We start from the raw sequence: 21,391 nt of genomic DNA on the forward strand, positions 1-21,391 counted from the left end.
ATCGTGGTCTCCCCCACTGCTGGCCATAAGCCCCATAAGGTGCCTGAGTATGGAACAGTAAAAGGCCCCCGTGCTCCCTATCCTCAAGACATTTTCCTACCATCTGCTAGGAAGAGTTGGTAAACACACAGTTCCAAAATGTCTACAGTGGGAGTGGTGTCTTCATACTGTGGTCCCCTAATTCAGGACCCTGCCCCTCCCCGTCTCAGAGATGATGTCATCAGATTGGTATGGATTCTTCTTGCCCTTTATATAAATAGTAATACATACTCATTTATCTACATGTAGAAAATGTATCAATCAGTTTTATCTGGTTTTTAAAAATAGAACTGACATCACAGTGAATGGATCACTCAGGAACTTCTGCTGATTTCACTCATCAGAGTGTTTGTGCTCCACCTTGCTGAGCCATACAGATCTAATATTTCCATTAAGTGGATCAGCGGCAGGACTCCAGGTCCCTACCTCCACTCTGCTTGAACCAAGAGAGTCTGTTTTGTTCTCTACATATTTTATATCCTGGAGTATGGCACAAGGGGATTCCCAGGTGGTGCCAGTGGTAAAGCACCTGCCTGTCAATGCAGAGGACATAAGGAACATGGGCTGGGAAGCTGCCCTGGAGGAGGGCATGGCACCCACTCCAGCATTCTTGCCTGGAGAATCCCCATAGAGGAGCCTGGCGGGCTACAGTCCATCGGGTCACAGAGAGTCAGACACGACTGAAGCAGCTTAGCGCACACATGTACAGCGCGTGTTTACTTGCACGAACATGGTGCCTGCCCTGCAGTGGGTAACTCAAGCCTCCATTCTCCCATCCCCAAGACTCTGGGACCAGAGGTTTCTCCAGAGACCTGGATGTGGATGCACTGAGGAGGGGAAGAGGTGCTGTCCTCCCAATCCGTACACCTACCTTATGGCGACATCAGCCTGGAGTCCATACAGCTTCTGCTCTAGGGCCTTCCTGAAGGACATCAGCGTGTGCTCTGGGGCCAGCTGAGGGGGAAGGTGGTGGTGAGGGGGAAGCCAGGCTTTAGCTGGTGTGCCCCTCCCCAGCCAACAAAAGTCTTCCATGCCGGGAGGCTGGGCAGGCCTGGTTCTAATCCCCCTCCTTCAAGCAGTAGCTGTGGGGCCCTGGGCATTCTCTGAAGCTCAGTTTCCTTATCTGTTAAACCATGCCTGTCTCACAGATTTTGGGGCGGGGGGGGGGGGGGGGCGGGTAGGGAAACAGGGATGGTTAGTGTTGATGAATATAAATGTGGAGGTCAGAGGATATTTTTACAGTCTTCTGCCTCTATATAGTCTGGGGCTGAGCTGAATGCCGAGTTTCCTCCTGTTTATACTTGGAGTCCGGATAGAGATACCCAAGGGAGAGGAGAGGGTAGATAGCATGGCAGTTTCAGTAGGGTGACCAGTTTCCTCACCTATACAGACATGAAAACACCATCTCTTAGACTGTTATTAAAAGCCCCAAGCCTGTTGCCTGATATCCAGTAAATGCTTAATAAATGACAGCTGTTACCCTACAGCATCTATATCAGAAAATCCTAGTCTTAGTCCTGACTGTCCTTAACTAGCTTTGTGGCCTTTGGTGCATCTCTTTATCCTATAGGCCTTGGTTTCCCCATTTGCTCCTTGAGGGTATAAGTACAGTGTTCTCTGAGGATCCTTCCAGTTGGGGGAGTTGGGGGTGTTGGGGGTCTGAGTCTCCCTCCCTAGTTTAGTTTGATGATCTTGTCATACCCTTTTCTGCCACTAGGCGTCAGCACCATACCAAGGGTTGTGCTAGGACCGAGCGCAGTGTAGGATGGAAGACTGGGAAGACTTCAGGCAGTGAAGATGGATGGAAAGTGCTCCCATGGCTCATCCCTTTCTCATCAAGATGTGCTAATTCCCATCTTTGCTCCCTGTGGCCATATTTTTCCCATTTCCCAGCACATAACACATTCCCCTCTTCTGGAAAGCAGCCTGGCGTGGCAAAGGCTTTGGAGCTGAGGTGGAACAATTCTCCTTCCCAGTCACCGACCTGGGCCATCACTTCCCCTTCTGGACCTCAGTTTCTTTAGCTGTCAAATGGGTTAATGTTATCAAGCTCATAGATGAGGTAACAGATGTCAGCAGTCTCTGAAAGGTGTGCTTCTTTCTTCCCCTTTCTGCAGGGCAGAGGAGCCTTGGGGGAGGTGCTACCTGTTTCCCAGTTAAGGGGGCTGTGTAGGACCCCACAGAGGCCCCTAAGGGGAGGTGTGCACTTGGTGGAGTTCCTACTCAATCACTTCCAAATGCCCTGGTGCCAGGCCTCCCACAAATGACCACCGGAGAGGCACTGGCAGGAGGTAGACAGTGGGTAGACAAAAAGAGCATAGCAGTGGCTATGGAGACTCTTGGGGACAGAGGAAGTGTTTGGGCGGGGCCTAGTCTCTTTTCTGGAGGCTTTTTAAACTCAGGTCTCTCTAGGTTAGGTGCTGATTTCCTGGAGAAAGAGGGTTCCCACTGCCTCAGGCCGAAATGCAGATGGGGTGTATTGTCAGAAATGTGCGAGTGTGGGGTGGTTGGCACAGACTCATGGTGGACCGCTGTGCTTCAGAGGCTCAACTCTGGAGTCAGTCTGACCAAATATTACAGTATGCACACACACACACAGGTCACTCCAACAGGAATGACACCCAGATACCATCTCCAAGACAGGGAGGAGCACTTGGGCTTACCACACATAGATGTGTGAACCCCCCCCCCAGGCCGATGTATACAGGTGTAGACACTGATACTCACGCATTCACAGTGACACAAGAGTTGTGTCAAGACACCTATACCAGCCTCTTAAGGAGCGCCGCTAGGATGCAATCAGCCAGATGCACAATGGGGAAATTCTACAGGACAAATGACTCAGTTTCTTCAACAAATAAACATATGGGGAAAAAGGGAAGAAGATTATTATAGACTAAAAGATACTTATGGAGAAGGACACGGCAACCCACTCCAGTATTCTTGCCTGGAGAATCCCATGGACAGAGAAGCCTGATGGACTATAGTCCATAGAGTCACATGATTGAAGCAACTTAGCGCAAAAGATACTTAGCTCAGCTGGTAAAGAATCCACCTGCAATGTAGAAAATGCTGGTTTGATTCCTGGGTTAGGAAGATCCCCTGGAGAAGGGAAAGGTTACCCACTCCAGTATTCTGACCTGGAGAATTCCATGGACTGTACAGTCCATGGGGTCACAAAGAGTTGGACACGATTGCGCAACTTTCACTTGACTTTCACCTACAGAAAGACATTTTAGAGACAGTAAAGGAAAGCTGAGCACTGATTCAGTATTAGATAGTATTAAGGAATAAACATGAGTTTGGTTAGGTGTAATAGTGGCATTGCGGTCGTGGTTCCATTTTTAAAGTCTTTATGCATTAGAGATACACCCTGAAGTAAGTATGGGTAAAATGATACACTGTTTGGGATTTGCTTTCAAATATTAAAGTGGGGGGAAGGGAGAGGGGAAAGAAAAATCAGGGAAATGGATGAAACAAGAATGGCAAAATATTGCAAAATATTGCTAAGTGAAGGTGCTATTGGATTCATTGTACTATTCATTCCACTTCTGCTAAAAAAACAACCCGCACAAGGTCATCTCGCTCCTTCCCTTTGCCCCCTCCTTCCTGCCTCAGCAAGCCTTCTTGTCCTGTGGCCTCCAGAGCAGGTGGGATGAGTAATAGGGGCCATGGAAAGAAGAGCAGCTATAAGCTCGGGCCCTGCTTCCTGGAAGGCTGTGCTTCTAATTTATCCTCACAAAAGCCAGCAGCAGGGAGGCTTGGAGGAGATCAGCAACCCCCTGAGACACACGGGCAGCATGTGGCAAAACTGGACCCCCAAATCCAGATCCCTCTGATAGGAAACGATGGCCTTCCCAGCTGGCTGCCTCCAGGTGCTGAGAGCAAACAGCACAGGGTGTGATGGGAGGACCCCAGGCTCCAACTCAGGGGCACAGGTCTCAGCCTTATCTAGGAAATGGGCACAATAATACCCCCATATGCAGGGGGTGTAGGACCTTCAGGGTGATTTGCAGCCCTGTCAGACTCGACACCTCCTTTAAATGCTTCCTTTGTGAGGCTCCCTTAACTATCCCGAAATTCGGTGACACAGTGGACCTCCCAAAAACCCTCACAACCAAGAGAAAGCTCTCAAGAGCCCTCAAACGCCCTCTGGTGGTGGGGAGAGGTACTGCCTCTGTTGAGAACCTCATTTCAAGGCTTCCGTAGGTGGGGAAACCCAACCTAGGGAAGCAGGAGGGCTTGCCCAAGGAAACAGGAAAGTGTAACTCTTACTTTCTGTAAGCCAGACTCATATCTAGGCACATCACACATGCTAACAGACTCCTGCTCTTCGTGGCCCTATGGTGCAGGCACTCCCATCATCCCGGGGTACTAGATGGGGAAAACAGGTCCAGTGAAGATCGAATTGGTCCTGACCTCCCACAGCTGCCAAGGTGCCTGGAAGCCTGGCTCCGGACCATACTCACTCTTTTGAAGGGGAGGGCCTACTGTGGGGTCACAGGGGTGGCAGAGAAGGAGCAGGTGCTGTCTTTGGTGCCTTCCTCCCCTGTTTTACCCTGGTGCAAATGTTTTCCTTTAGCAGTGGGCTTGGGGCTGTGCCCAGCTCTCCTGCCCACAGGAGGGTTTTCCTATTGCTTCATCCCGGCCCTGGGAGCCTGCTCCCCTCCCCACAACCAGCATCTCTCTCTCTTGGGTCTTCCTAAGCCACAGCCTCACAATGTCTTTCCAGGGCCCTCAGGATAAAAGTGAAATCTTTTAAGCAAGATGCCTTCAGGACTTGATCCCACGCACAGATGTGAGAGGTGGACTGTGAAGAGGGCTGAGTGCCCAAGAATTGATGCGTTTGAACTGTGGTGTTGGAGAAGACTCTTGAGAGTCCCTTGGACTGCAAAGAGATCCAACCAGTCCATTCTGAAGGAGATCAGCCCTGGGATTTCTTTGGAAGGAATGATGCTAAAGCTGAAGCTCCAGTACTTTGGCCACCTCATGAGAAGAGGTGACTCATTGGAAAAGACTCTGATACTGGGAGGGATTGGGGGCAGGAGGAGAAGGGGACGACCCAGGATGAGATGGCTGGATGGCATCACGGACTCGATGGACGTGAGTCTGAGTGAACTCCGGGAGATGGTGATGGATAGGGAGGCCTGGCGTGCTGCGGTTCATGAGGTCGCGAAGAGTCGGACACGACTGAGCGACTGAACTGAACTGAATTGAACTCTCTAGTCTTTACACCAATCCTTTCCATATACCACCCCCCACCCACACCACACACACATCATCACCAAGAAGGGCTAAAAATCGTTGCTATTATTATTATACCCATTTCCCTGCCAGCTCCTCCCTGCAAGGAGATAGGTTTTTGCCTGTCTCCCTCTGGAATGGCAGCTCTGCCCACCCCTCACCCAGTCTTTAGGGCCCACAAGTGGCACTCACCATGGGGGCCCCGCGGTGGCCGATGAGGGCAGGTTTGGGGCCCAGGTCCTTTTTCTCCATGATGCAGGGAGAGGAGATGGTGAGAGGGGCCAGGTAGAGGGCAAACACCACAGTGAAGAAGGTTCCGAGAATGGCTATCTGGGAGGCTGCAGACACGGGCACAACCGTGAGCCCCAGGCAGCAGGGCAGGGCATGCCAGAGCCCTCCTCCCTCCACCGATCTGGACCCTGACACTTTGAGGGGGACCCTGCACCAAGAGGACTCCTCATTCTTGCTGCAAAAGTGAACCCAGCCGGCCTCTAACTCACACACAGATGTAGAGACACAGAGGAGGGAACATGCAAGGCTGAGGCTGTCACCTCTGTGCAATCTGCAGGCCACTCTGAACTAGGACTCGCCATGCTAAGAGCAAGGGCCCCACCGCATTCCCAGGTTGCCCAGGTACCGTCCAGGTGGGGGCAGGGCAAGCTGGCCTTGGTGTTTGGAGCACATGGGTGGGGACAAGTCCTGCCCAGTCATACTTACAGGATCGCTCTGCACGGGCAAACTGTCCTGCCACGATCCAGGAGAGCGCTGTGACAGCCACCAGGGCCCCCACGTGCAGGAACGGTGCTGTGCCCTTGGGTACAGGAAGGGACAAGGGAGACTGTCAGCTCCCAGCCATGCCCAGACCCAGCATCCTCCCGGCCTATCTCTATCCGTGGGGCAGGCAGCTGTCTCTATTTTCAGCGGAGGACACTGGGACCCTGGGTGCTAGAATCCGCCCTGTCTCTGAGTTGCTCTGTGATGTGGACCCTTACCCCGCCTTCTGGACTTCAGTCTGGAGGAATGGGAGTGACCTAAAGGTGCTGTCTTGTTCTGAGGGTCCTGGGGAACCAGCCCGTGGGCCCCCACCCCCACTCACCTGCAGGGAGATGAGGAGTACCTCCCACTCGTCCTCCCACAGCTGGGCCACAGCCGACATGGCCACCACGGCGGCTACCAGGATGGCCACCAGCCCGATCTATAGGGGATGAACCACCAGACGGTCAGGGGGGCGCCAGAGCCTGGACAGCCCAAGGGTCCCCCATGTGTGGGGGCGGGAGAACGGAGGTAGAGAGACAGAGGGAGGGGCCGAGACACGGACAGGGAGAGCGGGGAGTGCGGGAGAGGCCGACCTGGCAGGGCAGTGAGAGACGGAGGCAGGAGGAGGCAGGTGGGCGGGTCCGGCAAAGAAGGGACAGGAGGGTGGAGAGAAGACAGGTGGGCTGGGCTGGGACATGGCCCCAGGGCTGGGACATGGCCCCAGGGCTCAGGCCCCAGGGGAGGGAAGACACTCAGCAATCGGGGCCTCCCCATGTCCAGCAGGTCCCATTCCAGGGCTTGCCCGCCCTCCCAGCCACCTTTCATCCTGCGTGATGGGTGAAGATATCAAGGCTCCCCTGGAGCTGGGGCGAAGGGTGACTTGCTCAGGTCACCGGGCAGGAGGCTGAGGAGCCGGGTCCTATGCAGGAGCCTGATAGCCAGTCCAACCTCCCCTCGGCCTTCAGGCGGGAGCAAGCAGAGGGGAGGCAGGGGGCGGCCCCGTGTGCCCTGCCACCAAGGCGCACTCTCAGTCCCAGCCTCCCGGCTTCCAGCCTCTGACGAGTTATGGGAGCTGCCCTCCCAGAGAAAGTAAGGAGCGGAGCTCTGACGGAACCTTTGTGGGACAGAAAGCTGTGGGGACAGATGCGATCTGACATGTGTCCTGTAACACAAGATGCTTCCCCACACTAAGCAATGCCTAGCTTCTGGTTATTTAGCCCCCAGGGTCCCTGCCTTGGGCCCTGGATCTATATCTCTGCACCACCAGGCTGGTCTTGTAAAACTCAGGTCATGCCTTCACCCTGAAGCCTTCCACAGCCCCCAGCTCCACAAAGCGCCAGCCAGGACCACCACCTCTGACTCCCTACTGCCTGCTCCCAGCGGTTCTCTGTGCCAACAGGGCTCTCACCCTCTTTCTGTCCCTACAGTGCCTTTTCTGGCAGTGGCAGCAGCATTCCCAGAGCCCTCCAACAACCAAACAGGCTCTAAATTGAGTTTCTGGCTCGTGAGAGCAAAAACGGCAGCTGATCCATCTTCGTTCCCTGCCAAGCAGGGAAGATTCATTCTTGTCTGGGATTAAGGTTTCCTTTGGAGGTTTGTCGTTCTGGCCCATCAGCCTGGAAACAAATGTTCTAATAAGAAGCAGTAATAACGCTGAAATGGGTAGGAACCCTTATGGACTGTGACAGGCCGGCCCAGAAGACATGGGAATAAGAGGTATGAAGGTGCGTGGAGGGCCCAAGTGTGCCCTGGGTCTGTGGTGGGCCCCGTCGCTTTCCCCTCATGTTTATCCTTGGGAAAGCCCAGTCAGGATGTCATCGTCTTCATTTTACACGTAGGAAAATGGGGCTCAGAGAGCAGAAGGGTTTGCTTGGTCATGTAGCTTAGACGGGGCAGAGTCAGAAGCAAGCCCCATTTTGCCTGTCTTGGAGGTTAGGCTCTTTCTGGGGATCTGCCCTCACAGTGAAGTGGAGGGAGGCCCGGGGAGCATCCTCTCAAACCCCCCACCCCAACACGCAGGCTCCCTGCCCCCAGCTCCAGGCACAGCAAGCATCTCTGGAGGCTCACTCCCTGAGCGTGTTTTATAACTGCTAGTGGAAATACTTGTGATAAAACTGATTTCCCAGGATCCTAATGCAATGAAAATCTTTATCCTCTCTGAACTCGGCAGTTGTCATAGTGGCAACCATTATGCAGCATTCCTGCAGTGGTCAGCGCCTGTGGGATTTCGCCACACACACTGTGTCCTGAAGCCACGGAAACAGCGCTGATTCCTAACAGCTAGACTGTTGTTCCTCAAGTCTGACTGCAAAGGACACATCCCACCCAGAAAGTGGGGAAAGCCCAGGAGAAGCCTTGGAGAAAGTGGCCTTTGGTTTTTCATGCTGGAGGCGCTGCGGTTCGTGATAACAGTTAGAGGGATGGAGGATACAGGAGGTACGTCCATTCATTCATTGAGCCCTGTCTGGGTGCTGGGACCTGGGAGGAGTTGGAAACCAGCCTTGCCAACACGTTGGCCTCTTGGGAAGGTGATTAGAATCTGGGTTCCGCGTGGTTTAAGTCACAGATGGTTGGCCCAGGGTTCAGGGACCCACTCATGTCACATTCCTTGGTGACTGTGCCTAATGGTGTGGTTACCCTCTCAGAGCGTGTTTCCTGAGCTGCAGACATGGGGAGAGTGAGCACCTGCTTGAAAGGGGTTTGGAAAGATACATGAGAACACTCAAGTGAAATGCTCAGCACCATGGCTGGCAGCAAAATAACCAGTGCTTACTAAATGTTGTGTTAGCTGCTCAGACGTGTCCTACTCTTTGCAGACAAATGTTAGTAACATAATTTTTTAAAAGTGGGCATGGGTTTCCCTGGTGGCTCAGTGGTAAGGAATCTGCCCGTTAATGTAGGAGATACAGGAGTCGTGAGTTCGATCCCTGGGTTGGGAAGCTCCCCTGGAGAAGGAAATGGCAACCTACTCCATTATTCTTGCCTGGCAAATCTCATGGACAGAGGAGCCTAGAGGGGTATAGTCCATGAAGTTGCAAAGAGTCAGACACAACTTAGCACCTAAACAACAATGGCAGCATCAAAAAGAATGAAATAATGCCATTTGCAGAAACACAGATGGACCTAGAGATTGTCAAACTGAGTGGAGTAAGTCAGAGACAAATTTCACATGATGTCACTTATATGTGGGATCTAAAAATCAAAATGGTACAAATGAACTTATTTACAAAATAGAGTCACAGATATAGAAAACAAACTTATGGTTACCAAAGGGGAAAGGGGTGTGAGGAATAAATTTGGAGATTGGGATATATATATATACTATACTATATATATATATACTATATATAAAATAGGTAACTAATAAGAACCTACTGTATAGGTCGGTTCTTATACAGGGAACTATACTCAGTATTCTGTAATGAGCTATGTGGGAAACAATCTGAAAGGAGGAGACATATGTCTAACTGAATCGCGTGGCTGTACATCTGAAACTAACACAGCATTGCAAATCAACTAAAAAAAACTACACCGAGGTACCATTGTCACCCACCGGGAATGGCAAAGCCCAGAAATGCCTGAACACTTTATGGGCAAGGGTGGCTTTATAGGCACAATCATGTACTTTTGCTTGTGCGGGCTCAGTCGTGTCAGGCTCTTTGTGACCCCTTGGACTGAAGCCCGCCAGCCTCCTCCGTCCATGAGATTTCTCAGGCAAGAATACTGGAGGGGGTTGCCATTACCACCTCCAGGGGATCTTCCTGACCCAGGGATCGAACCCACATCTCCTGCGTTGCAGGTGGATTCTTTTACTGTTGAATCACCAGGGAAGCCCATACATAAATTATACTGCAAAAAAAAAAAACTACCAAAAAAATGTTAAGATGCAAAATGAGGGTATAATAGGCTACCACTTGTGTTTAAAGAAAAAGGAATGTGTGTGTATGTGTGTGTACATACACACATCTGCATGTGCTTAAAATATCTCTGGAAAGATAATGGGGAGATTTACATTTTGTACTTCTTTTGTAATGTTGAACCGTGTCAATGTACTAACGGGCAAAAGTTAGTTAAAACAACCCCCGCTCCGCAAATAAGAATTCCTTAAAATCTTAGAATAAAACTATAGAGTCTTGCAAACAGGTAGAATTTCCAGCCCCTACTTGACTGCTGAGCCCCAGGGAGCTCCTTCCCTCCTGGTGCAGTGGATCCAGCTAAGCATCAGCTGGAAAGACGTTCCTCATGCTGAGATCTCTTGGGAGGGATCAGAGGGGAGAGGAAGGCAGGGCTGGCACCCTAGGAGCTGGCACCGGTGCGGACGAAGGGATCTGAGCCCCTGCCCGCAGGAGAAGACTCCCTGCGCTGCACTGCTGCCCTGGCTGGCTTGAGCCTCCAGATGCCTCTCTGCTGGGATCAAGCAGGTGTGCCCTGGCCTGCTGAGAGCCAGGCAGGCCCCAGAGAAGGGGGCCGCGGTGTGCACCAGCCCCACCTGGCGTGCCCACAGTTGTCGTCCTTTCAAGTGTCAGCTTTGCAGCTGGGAAAAGAAAGTCCCTCACAGAGAAGGCTTCAGAAGTGCAGAATAGATCTTAGGAAAGAGTGATGAGCAAGAGGAAGGTGGGAGGCAACCAGAGATGGCTCACTGCTCTTTATCCCTCCAGGACTTTAGTCACCTGGGTCTGACTCCCCAGCTCCAGACCCTGGAGGCATGCCTGGATGCCCACAGGCACCTCCCACTGCACGCAGCCCAAGTGGAACTCACCACATCCTTCTTCCAGTTCCCGTTCTATATCCTTTTAGCTGGAAGTGAGCCCCTCCCTCAGAGTCACTCTGGACCCATCTCACGGGCTCATGATTATTCCTGGACATTTCTGCCTCTTCCTGAATGGCCAGCCCATGGAGTCAGGCTCTGGGGAAAGAGAGGTGGCCTGGCCCTCTCTCTGGGGCCCTGGTGCTCCTGGGAGGGAGGGCCTCTGTCTGGGTCAGTTCTGTGCCACTCCTGAGCCCACTGGGGTCTCAGAAAGAACAGGAGGCATCAGCCATGTGCATTCCACACCATGTGCGCCATGAACGGTGAGCCAGAGAGTCGAGGCTCTGGAGTGTATGATGCCTCTTTGCTTTGGGTCCAGCCCTGCATGGGGCACTGGGGACACAGAGATGGAAAGTCAGTTCTGGTCTCTGCATGGAGCTCCTAGACTAGGGAGGGTGGGGCCAGGGAGCCAGATGGAAATGGACAATGAGATGTCCGGACTGTGGCCAGGGAGCCTTAGGGGACTGGGGGAGCCTGAGAAGCTTTGTGTAGGTGGGCGGAAAACCAAGGAAGGGTCCAAAAGAGAGAGAAAGGGAGGCAGGAGCGAAAACATAAAGCAGAGAAGAGCCAGGCGTCCTGGGAGGGCCTGAGATGTCTCTTGTGGCAGAAGCCGAGGGTGACGGTCCCATGACAGCAGTTGGGAGAGGTCAGCAAGGGGCCAACCTGCTCAGGGCCTTCCTGTCTGGAGGGAGGGCTTGGATCATCCTGGGAGCAATGGAAGCTATGGGAAGGGCTTTAAACTGGGAGTCATATCACTGAATCAGAGTTTTAAGATGAGCTCACTGAAGAGAAAGAGAGGATGAGACTGAAGTCAGAGCCAGCCAGAGAGCTGGAGCTGTGACCTACGCTGGTTAACCACACGGCTGTGGATCTAGGAGCCTGGACTCTCTACTTATTAAGCTGGAAACCTTGGGCAAGTTACTTAAGCTCTTTGTACCTCAGTTTTCCCAACTGCAAAATGGGATGATAATAGCACCTATGCTGTAGGGCTGCTGAGGGGGTAAATGAGTAAATACAGTCCAGTGTTAGCTCCTAGAACAATTATAACCATGATCCAGGGGAGGGAAGATGTGTCTGGGCCCTTCCTCTGCAGCTGTGGCCTCCAGCCTCTCCCCTCCTCCTTGAGTACCTGTGGAGGCAGCCCTTACCTTGTGAAGCCAGTGCAGGTTCATCTGTTGCCCCACGGCGATGTGGCATAGTGCCAGGACCTGAGGGAGGGCCCAGAGGGCAAGAGTCAGGCATCACGTGTGACCCAGGTTCTTGCCAGTTCCCCAGACACCCTGCTCCCCACAGCTCTCCAGGCCCGGCTCAAGTAGTCAGCTAACCAGCAAACCATTTTCATGCCCAGCCCTGCTCAGCCCTGCCTAAGCCTGGCCTCCTTCCAGGTTATTTCAGGTTCCTCCAGGTTCCTTCTCCTCTAGGGTTTTTCCCTCAAGAGCTCATTGGGCCCTGCTGCACTTGGGCTGCCTAATTCATGTTGCGGGAGTTCCAGGACCCAGGATTCTGAAGAAGACTTGAGCCTGTCCCCCAGGAGCCTGGAGAGTTGTTGTGATGCTCACTCACTAGGGTAAAGAATCTGCTTGCAATGCAGGAGACCTGGGTTTGATCCCTGGGTCAGGAAGATGCCCTGGAGAAAGGAATGGCAATCCACTCCAGTATTCTTGCCTGGAAAATTCCATGAACAGAGGAGACCGGTGGGCTATAGTCCATGGGGTCACAAAGAGTTGGACATGACTGAGCAGGTAACACACACCCAGGAGCTCCCAGGCCAGCCTGGGGACCGAGTTGAGTCTGAAGGAGCACAGTGTTGGAAACAAGGACCAAAGCAGAAGTTCTTGGAAGAGGAAGTCTGCAGTGGGGCCTGACAGTGGGATGTCCTCACAGGGTCAGCGGAAAACATGCCAGAATGGGGCAAAGCAAGAGGACCTCCCACCTTGAAGGAACCAAGCCCCAGAGGTCTGGAGAAAAGCTAGCCATCCTCCTCAAACCAGGGTGGGGCCCTCCATCAGCCCAGCACAGGCCAGGTCTCCCTTCCTCTGAGAACAGGGCCACCTCCCTCTGAGACAGCCCCACGTACCTGGAGGCCAGCGATGTAAGTGAAGGCAGCTGCTGTGGTCATGAGGATGGGCGCGGACCAGTCACTCCAGTAGCCCATGCGGTTGTAGAGGTACCTGCCAGGAGGAGAAGGGGCAGGGGTCAGACCTCCACCAGGGAGCCTAGATGCTCCCTGGGGCCTGCCAGCTCTCAGCTCTCAGGCGGCCTGCTCAGGTGCTAGACTCTGGCCCTTCAAGGAGGAGGTCACTGCTTCCCTGGTCATCAGTCAGCCTGTGGAGGGCTCTGGGGGGACACCTGGGCGTGGCAAGAAACATAAACAAGAAAACAACTTCCCTTAATTCTACTGCCCAGAAGTAACCATCACCAAAACTCTGCTGCCTTCTTCCGGTGGGTGCCCCGCTCTGCTTGTATATTTTTGTAAACAGCAAAGCCAAGACCCCACTGTGTATAGCACAGGGGTCAGAGTTCAGGCTTTGGAGGGAGGCACTCGCAGATTCAAATCTCCTGGCTTACAGGATGCTGGGGAGGTGACAGACTCCCCTGATGCTAAGATGCTATTGATTGTGACATTCATCTCAATTTCAACGTCAGCATTTGAAAAGATGAGGTCTTAGGATTGATGACATGTGACACCTGACTTCCCCGCACCTTAGTTTCTTCATCTACAGGGTAGAATAACAAAGTGCCCTTCCTAAGGTTTCCTGAGGATGCAGTTTATGTGAGGAACAAGGTAAGTACTCAACTCTCTGCTTCTTATTAACATAAGCATTCACTGATGTCAGTAAAAGCCTGAGGAAATGGGATTTTTCTCAGAGTCATGCGGTTTTCTGTTGCACTAATGTACCGCACGAAGCCAACTTCCTACTAATGACAATTAATAGTTTCCAATTATTCACTATTATAAATGAAAACAAAAACTCTTTGGCACATACCTTTCTGCATTACCAATTATTTCCTTAGGAGAGACTCCTACAGATGGAATCACAGGGCCAAAGGGAATGAGCTGTTTTTAGGGCTCCTGTTAGAGCCTGATAAGTTGCTCTCCAGAAAGACTGAACCACCCACATCCTCCCTGTACAAGTGGGGAAACTGAGGCTCAGAGAAGGCAGCAAGCAACGTGCACAGGGTCATCAGAGAAAATGAGCTGGCACCAGGCAGCTTCAGGCCTGCTACCCTCCTGGGGCTGGGAGGACTGCAGGAAGACACCATGGGGTGGGTATCTGCTCTCCCCTGGCCCTCATCCTCGGAATTCGAGGGCAAGTTTAGTCAAGGCGAAACTGAGGCCCAAGAAAAGGCAGCCCCCGGCCCTGGTAACTACTCCTGTAAAGCACCTGGCTCCACACGCCTCTCCCTTTTGGGAGGGACCCCCCGCCCCCAATTCCCTGTTGATAGTAACAGCCCAGCCAGTCCCTCCCTGGCTTTCCCCATTCAGCCCTGACCACCCAGGTCTTGCTCGCCTCTTCTTACCGCATGAGCTATCCCTGGAGGCTCTCTGTACTCTGAGGACCAGGCCAGGGGCTCCTGAATCCCAGCACAACTCCAGGAAACCAGAAGACTGGCTGAGGGAGCTGCAGGTCCCCAGACCCTCCCCCAGGCAGGCCTTGCCTCTGCGGCCTCCCCAACATGGCAGCATCCGTCCTCTGCTTGAGCTGCCCAGTGATGGGGAGCTCAGTCTCTGGGCAGAGCGGGGTGGCCCCGTGGGCCACGTGATACAGTCTGGTAGTTTAAGTCCCTGTCCCAGATCTGACTGCATCCTGCTGTGTGACTACAGAGAGGCTACTTAACCTTGCTGAGCCCCAGTCTCCCAGACTGTCCTAATATGTGCACTTGGCACTAACTGGTTGTATGGCCACAGGGGAGTCCTCTCCCTCTCCGGGCCTCAGCTGCTCCTTCTGTACGTGACAGGGTGGGCCACCACTGGGGCAGCAGCCCTGCGGCTCAGCAGAGCCATCCAAGGGCCTCAGGGAAGGGCCATAGGGGAAGGCTCCCACTTGCCCACAGCAGTGCCTGTGCTTCGGATACCTGTGCAGATGAATAATTTATTTATGGCATTTAATAAAGGCCAGAGGCCACCTCTGGGACTCGGCTGGGGCCCCGGTTCATCTCACCGGGCTGTGGCAGGGCAGCAGCCTGTCCTTTATTGAGATCATTAATCACAGAAGCACAGCCTGGTGCCATGCAGAGGGGAGCGAATGCCAGACTCCATGAACTGAGTCTTAGAATCACTACAAAATCCTCGAACCGCAGCCCATCAGAAGCCCAGAGTCCAGAAATTGTAAATTCTAACATCACGACCACCTTCCAGCTGGAGATTCAGCCTCCCAGGAAGCGACCTCGGGTTTAGGGGAGCCTGGAGCCCTCTCACATCCATCATCTCACTTGTCCTCAGAAAGACCTGCTATCTGCTAGCACTCTGCTATCCCATTTTACAGAGGAGGACACCAAGCCTGAGAGAGGACTCACACTCCTGTGCCCATGGTCACACTGGGCTGAACTTCTAACCAAGAGGAAAAGGCAGCACCGGAGGGGCAGGGAGCACCAGCTGCCAAGCCCGAACTCTGCCCTCAATGGGTAGTCTGCACTTGGGCCTCAGTTTCCACACCTGTCAGTGGTGGGCAAGTTCCTACTGGAGCCAGGTGACCTTCCTCTCCTCCGTGCCATCCACTGTTTGACAAAGGCAGGCCATGGGGGAGCAAGGGCAGGGGGTGAAGGATAGGTGCCCTTGTGCACCCATCCCCAGACATGTCCTTGCACCTGAGGCTGCTGCCCACAAGGGACCCTGAGCTTTCCCAGAACCACAACATCTGCCAGCCCGGCCCACGGCCCTGCTCAGGGAGGCAGGAGGCCTGGGGTCGGGGACCACCTCCTCTGCTGAGGCCTTGGTTTCTTTGGGCCTTGGAGTCCTTGTCCACAAGGGGTCCAGAGGTCCTAGCTCCCAGCCGAGCCCCTGCCCTGTCTTACATCCCTATTTCCATGATAGCAGCAGCAGGAAGGAGTTCCTTGTTCTCCCTAGCTGGTCTCAGCTCCCCTAAGCGTCTGTTCTCTCTAGAGGATTACGCCCTCAAAGGTTACACAGAGAGCTGGTGGCCACTGGTGGCCAGGCCCTGAGGACCAGCCTGGGAGAGAGGTTCAAACCCATCCCTCACCCTGGATCCCAGTCTCAGCCACCAGATGCCCAGGCCCCAGCCCCGCCCCCGGGTCCCCACTCACCAGTTGAATTCATCGTAGTCATTGTGGACCTCCCACCAGAAGTAGAGCCAGGTGAGCGTGAGGCCGAAGGTGAAGGTCAGGAGCAGGAACCAGAGGCGCTCCCACTGCAGGGGCGGACCGAGGGCAGGGGTCAGCGGGGCAAGGCTGGCCCTCGGGCCACCATCGCCCAGAACGTTCCCACCCCTCCCCCGTGGCAGCCCCACCACCAGGCTGGGTGCACAAGGGCACCTATCCTTCACCCCCTGCCCTCGCTCCCTCATGGCGTGCCTTGGCCAAACAGTGGAAGGCATGGAGGAGGGGAAGTTCCCCCCGCTCCAATAGGAATTCGCCCACTGACAGGTGTGGAAACTGAGGCCCAAGTTCAGACTACCAGTTGGGGGCAGAGTTGGGGCGTGTTAGCCAGTACTCTCCGCCCCTCTTCACATGGGTGGGGACTTGAGGCTCAGAGAGGGGAGTGACCTGACCAACATCACCAAGCCCGGTGTCACAAAATGATGGGGAACCAGGGCAGGGTCGGGGGTCCACCCCAGAGCTGGGCCCTTAGTGCTGCAGCCTGACACCCTTCCTGTGTGCGCCCGTCTCCAGGACCAAAGGCCACATCTGCCTGAGCCTTCACACTGGGAGGGTGATCCTGGGTCCGATGGGTCACATTCCTCACCTCCACCCCTGCTATACCAAGGCCCAGAGAGCTGAAGGAACTTGCTCGAGTCACACAGCAAGTTAGAGAAGGATTAAAGAGCAGTGCCCCAGCCTCTAGACTTGAAGAAATGTGGCCTTCTACCACCCCCACCAGGGGTCAGCCCCTCTCTCTCATGGGGCCCGGGGGTGGGGGTGGGGGCAGTTTGCGTGTGGGGTGGATGGAGGGGGTCCTGCTGACGCCACCTCTGCTGCTTCCCCCAGAGGTCTGCAGGCACTTCCGGCTGGGCCCTCGGGTGTACCCCTGCTTCCATCCGTCCCCTTATCTCAGAGGCACAGCAAGCTTGGAACATCCTGCTCTCTGGGAAACTGCTGAGATCATGAGCACAAACAACAGCTCAGAGGGGAAGTCAGTGCAGGAGAGACCCAAGACCACCCCCCACCTTGAGAGGCTGGAGGGCTTGGAGGAGCTCAGCGTCTCTCATCCAGCCACTGCCCGGGCCCCCTGCAGCTTTGCTGGCATCGCTGATCCTTCCTGCACCGCACAGCCAGCTTGGAGCTACAGTTCTAAGCCCGGTTTAACCTCTCAATATCTCTGTCTAGAAAGCAAGCCCTATCAGGTCCACCGGACAACCCTCTTCCTCCTCCTCCTCAAGGCCTTCCCCATCCCAGCAGGGATTCCATCTCCTCAGAGCTTCCATAACTGTGGCAGCCCTGTCGGTTATGACACAACCCCTGCAGTTCTAGAACTGTCCCACTGTATGTCAGGAACTCACCCCCACCCCCGCTATACTGTAACCACCTTGACGTCTGGGTGGTCTTCATATTCCCAGGGTAAGTGGCAACTTAAGATAGATTTGATAGTGAGATGGCAGATGAGAAAAGACTCCTCTGACGCTGGCATGAGTATGCCCACCCAGGAGAGATTTCACTCTGGGTTTACCAACTTACTATCCCCTCCAAAGAGGAGCCCTTGGTATTCTGTGAACACCGAGCCAGCAGTAGTGAGTGGCCCTCTGTCCACAGAGATCACTATCCCTCAGTAGGTATGAGGCCTCTGGCTAGAGGACAAGGTTCTGAGAAGGGCCTGGCTGAGGGGGGAGCCTCTGCCGATGATGAGTCCTGTCCCAGGCCAGCAGCCTGGAGGTCAGTAGGTGGTGGGAATCAGGGGGATAGTATCAGAGACAGTGATAGGGAGAGAACCGGCCACAGGTGCTGGGAGGGGTTGTCCTTGGTGACATGTGATACAGGACCCAGTGACAATTCTGACAGGAGATCAGGAAGACTGTGGGTGTCAGGAGGGCCCACAGTGGACAGGGGTCCTGAGTACTAAGGGTCACTGTTCTCACTGGGCTGGATCCCGACAATGGGGCAGGAAGGATGGGGCAAGAATGAGGGTTACCCCCTCCCTACCCCTGGAAACCCACAACGAAGGACTAGGAACCCCATTATTGGAACAAGGCATGAGCTGGGGTTGGGGGCCACCCAAGGCTGACAGTACTGGGAGCTGAAACCCAGAGGTCCTATGGCCACAGGGAGCCTGTAGATGGGGGTGAAGAGGCTCTGTCCACAGCAGGTCACTCAGAACAATCAGAGGAAAAAACCGAATGGCAGGGGCTGGAAGAAAGGGGAGGGAAGACCAGGAGCTCGGGGAGGAAGTGGCCTAGGGAGAAGTTCCACTGACAAAGAGGCTCCAGCGGCACGACTGGTCCTTGTCCGGGCAGGTTATAGGGGAGGGGCCTGAGCCAGCCCTGCCCCTGACAAGCCAGCCTGGCTCTGCTCCAGGGCGGTTCAAGCCACTGGCCCTCCATCACCTCCCACTGTCTGCACAATGCCCGGGTATGTATCCCCATCTCAGAGCAAACAAAGATCCCAGGTCTCGGAGAAGGGCAGCCACACATACAGGCTGAGCAAGTTGTAGAGCCCCAGCGCTAAGAGGCGCCACTCACATCATGGTCACACCACTGACGTGCATGTTTGTCATGACAAATTTTCCAGCAGGTAATGGTCAAAAGCCCTGTGGAAGGGGCACCCTTTGCTTATTTGCACAAAGGCTCAAAGTGGGTAAGTGGTAGTGAGTCAGAGGTTGAGCAATGCATACAAGGTGACCAAGTAGAGGAGGAGTGGAGATAGGAGGCAACCCTCAGCAGCTCCCTTGGGAACCAGCCCTGCATAGCTCTCCCCGAAACCCACCTCTGCCCTCTGGGACACAAGTGTGATGATCCCAAACCCAGCTCAGCTCCCTGAGATTCCTTTCTCCTCTCTCGCTGGGGCCCATCCCCTGGGCCAAGCCTTCTTCTCCTTCAGGAATTCCTCCCATCCCTGCAGCCCCCAAGACCTCCCTTTCTTTCTCCTTTTTCTTTTTGGCCCCACTGCATGGCACGCGGGATCTTAGTTCCCTGACCAGGGATCAAACCCATGACCCCTGTATTGGCAGTGCAGTCTTAACCACTGGACCACCGGGACCTCCCTTTCTTCACTTCTTCTGCACAGACTCTTGGTACCCACCAACTTGACCTGGAAAGAAGCCAGGCTCAAGAGGGAGACAGACCTGGCTCTGCCACTTGGGTAAAAGTTACCACTGAGCCTCGGTTTCCTCCCCTGTAAAAAGGGAATAGCATCCATACTCTGGAGGGGTGATGTTAAATGAAGTGATGCACATCAAGCGGTACACAGTAGGTGCATAATAAAGGGCAGTTAGTTCACTGGGCTGTGGACTCCTGCGCAGGGATGGCTGAGGTATCTGTGCACCCTGGCCCACAGCCCTTGGAGGACCATGGTGCTCAGACACGCTGTGAGGAGCAGAAGACGGTGTGGATGCAGGGAGGCCTCAGGGCCACCAGTGGACAAGGACGTCATCCAACCCTGGGTTTATCCTCAGGCGAAGCCCAGGGGCCCCTGGGATCCAAGGGAAGGAACTCCCATTGTGACACCCCAGCCCCTTCCCTTCCAAGTCTAGCAGCCGCCTGAGAGCAGGACAAAGGTCAGGTGATTCCTTACGGGCTAGAGGCACAGGGAAGTGGCTGAGAGCAGCCCGGGAAGGGGAAGGGTGAGCTCTGGCTGTGGACGGGCAGGCGGCTCCCTCCCTGCACAGGGGTGGCTGTGGGGGAGCATCCCAGAGGCCCCGGCCCCATCCTGTCTCCTCCACTCTCGCCCCCACCCTCCTCCATCCCACACCTGGCCGCAGCGCACCAATTTTCCCTGCTGGTTGTCACGTCTTCTCCTCATCCCTCTTATCTCTGTCCTGCCTGCAGCCTTCTGCATTCAGAGGAGACCATGCGTGCGGAAACAGGTTATCAGCAGCTGGGCTCACAGGGGCACACAGCGCTGCAGCCACAGACCCCAGCCCATGCAGGACGTGTGAGTGCAGGCCATGCTGCTGCCGGGTGCTGCCCGCCCGACTGTGCCCTGGGCCAGAGCTCTACACACAGACACTGCTGTGGGTGCACCCCGGGGGTCCCCTAGCATCTGGGGCACCTCCAAATAGAACCTGGAGCCTGAAATCTGCATCAGGATGGCACCTGAGTGGGAGCCGCCTCCCTGCCCTTGGTGCTACCATGGACTTCAGACTCACACTCGGAGGCAGAGCTGTCTGGCAGGACTCCTATTCCCTGCATGTCCCTCGGGACAGAGACTACCTCTGCGGCCCCCAGGACAGGAGCGCCCCTGCTTCGGCTCCCACGGCTCCAGGGATGGGTACTCCTGTCTGCATGCTGCTTGGCCCTCCTCTGGGCTGAGGGTTCTCCCTTCTGAGACAGTGGCCGGACAGGGGCAGGGCAGAGTCCTGTAACACTCGGTGAGAGTCCCAGACAGGCTGATACTAAATGGTGCCCTTGGAGAAGACACTCCTTTATCCTCCCCGAGCACCGACTTTCTATTCTGTAAAATGGGGACGGCAGTGTTGGACAGAAGTGCCTGGCAATGGCAGGGTGTCAGGAGTTGCTTTTCTTGCCTCCATCCCTCCCAAAGTCTGCTCCTCGGCTGCTGCCCTGCCACCGGTTCTCTGATACCTCCCAGAAAAAGTCCAGCCAAAGGGCAGGAACACTGGGGTCAAATGACCAGGGCACGGGGCAATATAATCAAGAGCTGGGTTTTCATTCCCCACCCTCCTCCTGCTAGCTGTGTGGCTGTGGGCCAATTGCTCAGAACCTCACTCAATCCCCAGCTTCCTCGTCTATTCCTGAAGATGACATCACCTCTACCTCACGGGAGGGCTGCGAGGCCTGAATGTGACTACAGATGTAAGCTGTAAGTCGCCAAACCCACGATCGTTCCTATAATTATCATTTCATGTCTGACAGCCCTTTAATTACGTGAAGACAGTGATCAAGTCTTCCCTGCCCCCTGCTCTACACCAAATTTCCCCAGCTGCTTACAGCCAAGCAGATCACCCCTTCCCAGCCCAGGGCAGGCGCCACGGTCAGGGGGACGCAGAGGCCAGGCTCAGTTCTGCAGGTTGCAGTCCTAGAAGCCGGCACAGATGAAGGAAGAAGACCCTGATCTGGCACAGCAGCTGCCCCATCTGGGCTCACAGAACCATGTGGCCGCCCCGGAAGACAGCCTTGCAAGAGCACTTCATAAAGCTGGGGGTGGGGCGCTCCTAGCAGCCCTCTACCTGCTCCACCACATCTCATCCTCTCCACA

At 54.6% G+C, this 21,391-nt stretch overlaps 1 protein-coding gene across 2 annotated transcripts in view; it reads right to left on the reverse strand.

Annotated features, from left to right (window-relative positions):
- The window catches only part of GDPD5 (glycerophosphodiester phosphodiesterase domain containing 5), an 87,950-nt gene that overhangs the window by 10,994 nt on the left and 55,565 nt on the right, over positions 1-21,391 (reverse strand). For both annotated transcript variants that reach the window (XM_068988368.1, XM_068988367.1), the window contains exons 4-10: positions 16,112-16,215; positions 12,924-13,017; positions 11,995-12,054; positions 6,380-6,478; positions 6,001-6,094; positions 5,476-5,621; positions 911-993 (exon numbers count right to left, since the gene is read on the reverse strand). In XM_068988368.1, the coding sequence (XP_068844469.1) occupies positions 911-993; positions 5,476-5,621; positions 6,001-6,094; positions 6,380-6,478; positions 11,995-12,054; positions 12,924-13,017; positions 16,112-16,215 (680 nt within the window). The remainder of the gene's footprint in view (positions 1-910; positions 994-5,475; positions 5,622-6,000; positions 6,095-6,379; positions 6,479-11,994; positions 12,055-12,923; positions 13,018-16,111; positions 16,216-21,391) is intronic.

This window comes from Capricornis sumatraensis, chromosome 16 (genome assembly GCF_032405125.1).
Source record: "Capricornis sumatraensis isolate serow.1 chromosome 16, serow.2, whole genome shotgun sequence".
In the NCBI taxonomy this organism is placed as follows: domain Eukaryota; kingdom Metazoa; phylum Chordata; class Mammalia; order Artiodactyla; family Bovidae; genus Capricornis; species Capricornis sumatraensis.